This window comes from Crocuta crocuta, unplaced genomic scaffold (assembly GCF_008692635.1).
Source record: "Crocuta crocuta isolate KB4526 unplaced genomic scaffold, BGI_CrCroc_1.0 scaffold95, whole genome shotgun sequence".
In the NCBI taxonomy this organism is placed as follows: domain Eukaryota; kingdom Metazoa; phylum Chordata; class Mammalia; order Carnivora; family Hyaenidae; genus Crocuta; species Crocuta crocuta.
Window position 1 is genome coordinate 14,244,872 of NW_027530971.1, and position 7,097 is coordinate 14,251,968.

Below are 7,097 nucleotides of genomic sequence, written 5' to 3' on the forward strand. Positions count from 1 at the left end.
ACAAGTTCCTGAGGAGACCCCAACTTCTTTCCTGATCCTTTGTCTCTAAGGAATTTCTTGCAAGGGTCTTTCTAAAACATATCCTGGGCAGCATGACGAAAAATACCTGTCTTCTTTTCATCAGCAAGACAGAATGTTCTCCAAATGACACCACTTAAAGAAACCCATGATGAGAAGCAAGGGCATAATTCAAGTGACAGTTGTATCAGGGCCCATCTGGGGAAGGGGAGACATGTAGTCCGGGTCCCTGGGAAGCCATGCTTCCCCTTTGCCCTTGACCAGAGCTCCACCACTGGCTGCAGGGTTAAAACTCTAGAATTCAAAGCACTTACTTTGAGTGATATATCCACAAGAAAGAGCCTTCAGGGCTGAAAGCAAATGAGAAATAAAAACATATCATGTTACTCTTAATTCTGAGAAAAGCTATTTTGCAATCATTACCATTGAAGCGTCGGGCTGAGCTGAGAGCCTGGGTTTTGCCTACTCCTAGGTTTCTACTTTCTTTTGAGACACAGCCAAAGCTATCGAAGGACTAGGAATTTTCACTTGTAGTCACTTCAGGGTGGTTCAGAGCAAGGGGTGGGAAAGAGGTTATTGAAGAATCTCAAATCTTAATAAAAAAAGAAAACGGTGGGGGCGCCTGGGTGGCTCAGTCAGTTAAGTGTCCGACTTCGGCTCAGGTCATGATCTGACGGTTCGTGGGTTCGAGCCCCGTGTTGGGCTCTGTACTGACAGCTAGCTTGGAGCCTGGAGCCTGCTTCCGATTCTGTGTCTCCCTCTCTCTCTGACCCTCCCCTGCTCATGCTGCCTGTCTTTTTCTCAGAAATAAATAAAATATTTTTTAAAAAAAGAAAAAAGAAAATGGTGACACCTCTCCATCACCTACTGGTGGCTTCACTGAGGGAGGGGTTCCATTTCTTAAGCTAATGAAGGTAACAAGTTGGTCTGCAGGCATCTAGAAGGCCGGGCCAGGGAATATTTGACCCCTCTATTGAGCCATCTCTGTTCATTCAGCAGATACTTGCTGAGCATAATTATGTGCCAAGTACTGGGAACACAGCCCTGGCTAAGACAGACACAGAACCTCAGTCCATGTGTACTTGTGCTACACTCAAGCTAGCAGGGAAGACAGACTTTATTCAGCAATCACACAGCTACGCGACCTCAAACTCCAAGCTATTAAAAAAAAAAGCATACGTACTCTAAGCACTTAACAGGAAGGCCAGGAAGGCTTCCTGGAGGAGGCAGGGATGTTTGAGCTGAGATCTGAAGGATGAACGGAGTCCAGGTGAAGGGGACATGGGAAGAGTGTTCCAGACAGAGTGAAAAAATACACAAAGAGGTTGAGGAAACTAGGAGGCATTTAAATGTGCAAGGAAGTGGAGGAGAAGTCTCCAGAGGCCAGACCTTGCTGGGGCCCCACTGGCGATTTTGCCCTTGAAGTGTTCTGAGCAGGGGAGGGACAGGGTCTTACAGGCAGCTGAAGAAGATCATTGGAGATTAGACTGCAGGGGTGAGGAGTGAATGTGGGTGACCAGGTCGGGGGTGATGGCCGTCGCCCAGGCACAAAGCAAGGCAGTGACGAGATGGAGAGGAGGACTTGAGAGGCATTCGGGAGATAACGTGGCAGGACCCGTCAGCTGCCATCACCCACTGTACCGTGCGGGGAGGCTGTGCCGCAGAGCTGAGCCTGGCTTGCCCCCTTCTCCTCCCTGTGACCAAAGCGGGTACAGCCTGGTGGGAGTTCTAGACTTGAGCTCAGGCACCTGCGGTGGCTCAGCCCCTGCCTGGCCCCAGCTTTCTCCGCCCTGAAAAAAATGACTGGCTCACAGTTGTTTCAGACCCTGAGGCCTCCTATCCCCTCCTTCTTCCTTCTCCCCACGGGGAGTGGGGGGTGGGGTGGGGGTCTGCATCTCCTTGTAGGAATAAAGCGCACGCTCTGTCACCACCTATGGTTTCTCCTCTGAGCCCAAGACTCAAGGACCATGCTCGAAAACTCCCTGTTCTTATACTGATTCTGACAATATGCATAAGAGCTAACCCTTGGCCGGGCACCGTTCTAAGCAACTGACATATGTTAGCTCACTGAAACCTCACAACAAGCCAGGCAGTAGGTTCTACTCTTTCTCATCCTACAGAGGTAGAGGCTGAGGCCCAGAAGCATTAAGTGACTTGCCCAAGGTCATATTGCTAGTGAGAAGCAGAGCCAGTATTTGAAGCTGGGGATTCAGACTCCAGATCCTACAAGAAGTGGAAGAGGGAGGGAAACGAAGAGGCAGAAGGGATGGTCTGCTGCCAGCCATTGCTCAGATGCCCACCTGGCACTCAGGGCACTAATTTCTAGATTCAGCTTGGCGACCTTGTCACATCTCTTTGCTACCCTGTCCTTGCCCGTCTCCCCCAGAATCCTTCCCCATCTCAATGGTCACAGCAATGACACATTCATCCTTCACCACATGCCAGCTCCTTTGTGCCTATCTTGATACAATCCTAGCACAGTGCCTGGCACATAGTAGGTGCTCAATAAACAGTGGTAAATAAATGCAAAAAATAGATCCCCCTCCAAGCCAAATCTAATCTTAGCCTCCTTAACTCCGACAGTTCCTTTTCTCTGCCCTGATAGCCCTCCTCTGCTTCTGTCGCTGGTTATTTATATGCCTATCTTCTTGCTGCATCTAGATCATAACCCCCTGAGGGTAGGAGTTGTACTTGTATCCCTAATCAGTTGATGTGCTCCATTTAGTTTTTTTTTTTTAAATATTTTTATTTCTAGGAGAGAGAGAGAGAGAGACAGCGTGAGCAGGGGAGGGTCAGAGAGAGAGGGAGATACAGACTCTGAAATAGGCTCCAGGCTCTGAGCTGGCTGTCAGCACAGAGCCCGACGTGGGGCTCAAACCCACGGACCTCGAGATCATGACCTAAGCGAAAGTCGGATGCTTAACCGACTAAGCCACCCAGGCGCCCCTCCATTTAGTTATTTTAAAATCCTTTTGAGCTTGGTGCTGTCCACCTGTCTAAGGTTAGTGCCCTCAGCTCACCTTGGGCCATCACATGGCCAATTCACAAGGTGGCAAAGATCTACTGCCTTTTATGCCTCTTGCAGACATTCAATAGATTCCTCACATTGAAGAATGACGTGCCCGGAGTCTGGGTGCCAAACCATGGCCCCAGAGAGGGGCCAGAACCCGCTCCAGCTACTGCGCGGAGAGTGCCCGGCCCTGCAAAATAACCCTCGTTACAGGAGGTCAGTGCCAAAACGCACCCTGGGGCCTTTGGCTCCCATATTTTAATTTTGTGAACCGCCCAAAATATGGAAATATGATTCTGGCTGAGATTCCAAACACCAAGCTTTAACAATCGAGCATTGAGAGCTTGCAGGTTATCTGCACAAGGATCTCAACTCAGGGCAGGGACTCCAAAGACTGTTCTTCTGTTGGATTCTTCCAACTGCTAGAGCCCTCCCTTCTGTTTGTCAGAAGCTCCTGTCCTGTTCTACCCTCTGGAGCTGAGGAAGAGGAGGAGGAGGAGGAAGAGGAGGGGGGATGGCAGTTAGCATTTACTGAGTGCTTAGTAAGTCCCAGGCATTGCCCTAATTGTTCTATATAAAATAACTTATTGAATCTTCCCAACGATGTGCCTATGAAGCAGCTACTATTATCACCCCCCATTTTTAAAGAGGGAAACTGAGGAACAGAGTTGCTGAGTAACTTGCCCAAGGTCACAGAGGAGGTCAATGGTGGCACAGAACCAGCTCCATACAGCTCAGCTCCAGACTCCAGAGAGGATATTTCCTCTGCCCTCGAGTACCCAAGGGATCCCAGGGTCCCTGCACCCAACTCTGAATCATCTTGCCTCAGGACTCAGTACGCCCAGTTTCCTCAATTTGAAAGACGTGTTTTGTAGCCTCTTCGAACTTGACCACGCTCTAGCTTGTCTTGATTCTGTTAAAATGAGCCGTTCAGAATGAAACGGAATAACGCTCCCGAAGTGGTTAGATCTATGCTGCACTCCTGGGAGTCAGAGCCCCTGTGCTCGGGAGTTTTCCTTCTACTGATATACTTAAAGGGACAGTGCCTTTTTTAGTAGCCAAGATGGTCCTGGGGGCTCTTGGCTAAATCTTAAGCTTTAAGCCTAGAAAGAATGTAAATGTTCATCCAGGCTGTCACCTTAACTGTGAAAATATTAGCAGTGCCAGGACAGCCCTCCCGGCCCAGGGTTGTGTTGTAGGCTTCTTGGACAAAGCACCTCTGAAGTCAGAGGGATCTTGCGTTTTTGCAGCCGTTTGCAGACTGCTTTCTGTCAAGAGCCTCTCCAGCTGGAATCTCTGAGACACTGGAATTTCCAGAGGCACAGAAAGAAGCACATACACTTGGGGGGGAATCCACGGATGCATTTGAAACCTCAGAAATGTTTCATTCATTTCGCTTTCCAGAGTTAAAAGAAAACAAAACAAGACACCCACGCCTGTTTGCCAGGCACAAATGAATCGCCAGCCACTCAGAGCATATTTTGGAGCAAAAGGCAACAGCTTAAGTTACGCCTTTTAGCTCTGAAAACATCTTGGAGTTGCAAGATGCAGGGTGGATTTCTCATGGAATTCCTGTCTGAAATTTCTTAAGGTAATTTCCATGGCTCGTCATACCAATAATTAGAGTTACATTTGGGCTTAGGATGGCTGTTCCTGCATATAACCTACCCAGAATGGCAAAGGTACAAAAATCAAGACATCCGGAATGTGAGAGGACGGAAGGGCATTAATTAACCAGAAGGTACTTGGCGATCTAATGATTTCAAATACAGTCCAGGGCTCAGGGATACAGGGAGGGTAGGACCTCTTCTTCATTGTTAATCTCAGTTTTAATCTCAGCCTGGTGACTTGGCTGATACTAGGAGATTCAAGTCCAAGGTGGGCGTCAGGCTCCACAATTACCTGTTGATATATTCCCAAAACACGACAATTACAGTCGAGACAACCAGCATTGACAGAATCACTTTTCCTTTGACATTCATTATTTTCTCCTGGGGAAACAAAAAAAAGGAGAAAGGAAAAAGCAGATTAAACCAACGCAAAGTGAGGTATGGTTTCTAAGAAAGGCTGCCACCTTCATAGAGAAGACGTTCATAAATATTTAACTAGCGCTAAAGAGTATGTTCTACCCTGAGTTGGGCAGGTTCACAATGGCCAAGTAGGATAATCCGATGAGTTGGCAGGCCCACCCCAGTGGGGAAGGGTGCTAACTAAGGCCACGCTGGTGCTCAGAGGGAAAGTATCTTGACTGATCATGGTCCGCCATGGATGTGGGCAGGTGAGGGTGTAGCTAGAAACAGTTTCCATGGACTCCAGCTGCCTCCTGCCTCAGATCATGGGGAACCAGCATTTCCTAGCTCTGATGCCCTTGATATACTGACCACAGGCCCCATCTTTGGAGGGGAAGACGGCCCCGTCCCTGAAAGTCTAGGCTCACCCACTTCTCAGCCCCACCCAGCTTTTCCACACCCACGGGCAATCAATCAATCAATCAACCAATCGGCACACACTAGGTACTTAAATATATCTTGACCGCGGCAGGAAGCCATGGTTGAAGAGGGGCTGGGTGCCAGGTGGGGAACGACAGGTTGGGAAGTACTTTAATTCAGGCGGTCAGGGAAAACCTTCCTGCGGAGGTGACTAAAGTTTCCCAAGGGATGAGGACAGGATGCAAATGGATGCAAAGTGCAAGGTAAGTCCCACATTTGGGAGCAAACAGATCTAGATGGGGAGTGTACCCACTGGTCATAATGATGGGATGTCTTCCCTCCCAGAGAAGTGTGGATTTGGGTGCCAGCTTTGATGCACACAGAGTTAGGGGACCTTGAACATGGGGCAGGTCCTCGGGTCCTCATCCACAGCTCCAAAAAGCTCCGAAGACCAAAAGCCTTTTTATAATGTAGTTGGCACCAAGACCCTAGCTGATATGAGGCTGTTTATAATCTTTTTGATACTTAAGTGATACCATTTACATGCTTCTTTGCATAAATACTGATGTATCTCATTACGTCGTGCAGCATAATCCATAATTATGGGCGTTACATAACATGATATATTATCTGCACCCCCAGAATTCTGAACTCCAACATACCAGGTCCTAGAGTTTCAGAAAAGGGATTGCAGATCGCTGAGTTGGGTTTCTCCATCTTTAAAATGAGGATGAAAGTGGTGATGATTGCCAAGAGATAATGTCCGTAAAAATGCTTCACATTGTGCCAGGCCCTGTATAAATGCTCCCCCAAATGCTAGTTCTGATTACCGGTGTCCATGAAATGGGCTGTTGGGAGGCTTGATGAGACAACATGGTGCCTGGTGCTTAGCAAGAGCTCAAAACATACTTGAGGGAAAGGAGTAAGAGCGTGTCACCCAATCAGGGGCAAATAAATGCATATCAGGGTGTATCCGTCTGTTTGGTGCCACAGCCTCATTAAGCGGAAGTGGGAGCCCCTGGAATTTCTCTGATCAAGCCCAGGGCCCTGTTCCAGCCCTGCTACACCATCCCACGTGTGCAGAGGGGGACAACATTGCCGAAGGGCCCCCGGAGCTATGTCAACCCCACCTGCTGTGGATCCGATGCCAACTGCTTCCCAGCAGAAGAAACACTGAACGCTAAACCGAGAAACACCCAAACTCCCTGGGTAGAGAACATAAACACTTTGGGCGGCACCCGTATCAGACCCCCCCCCATCCTCTCTTCTAATATGTTTATAACTTTTTAATTCCAGAAACTAGCATCACAGGCAACTCTTGAAGCCCATTTCTTTCTGGAGATCACTTGAACGTGCTTATGTTTTGCTGGAGACTCACACCTTGAAGTCAGGCGGGTGACCCAATACTGTGTCTTTTATTTTATTTTTTTAAGTTTCTTTATTCTGAGAGACAGAGAGAGTGAGCAGGGGAGAGGCAGAGAGAGAGAAAGAGAGGGAATCCCAAGCAGGCTCCACGCTATCAGCACAGAGCCCAACATGGGGCTCGAACTCACGAACCGTGAGATCATGACCTGAGCTGAAACCAAGTGTGATGCTCAACTGACTGAGTCCCCCGGCTGCCCCCCCCCCCCCCCCCAACT

At 48.6% G+C, this 7,097-nt stretch overlaps 1 protein-coding gene across 4 annotated transcripts in view; it reads right to left on the bottom strand.

The window, feature by feature from the left end:
* Nucleotides 1-7,097, bottom strand: part of GGTA1 (glycoprotein alpha-galactosyltransferase 1 (inactive)) — a 55,690-nt gene that overhangs the window by 16,027 nt on the left and 32,566 nt on the right. For all 4 annotated transcript variants that reach the window (XM_077769742.1, XM_077769744.1, XM_077769743.1 and 1 more), the window contains 2 exons: nucleotides 4,931-5,019; nucleotides 333-368 (listed from right to left, as the gene is read on the bottom strand). In XM_077769742.1, the coding sequence (XP_077625868.1) occupies nucleotides 333-368; nucleotides 4,931-5,010 (116 nt within the window). In that variant the 5' untranslated portion in view covers nucleotides 5,011-5,019. The remainder of the gene's footprint in view (nucleotides 1-332; nucleotides 369-4,930; nucleotides 5,020-7,097) is intronic.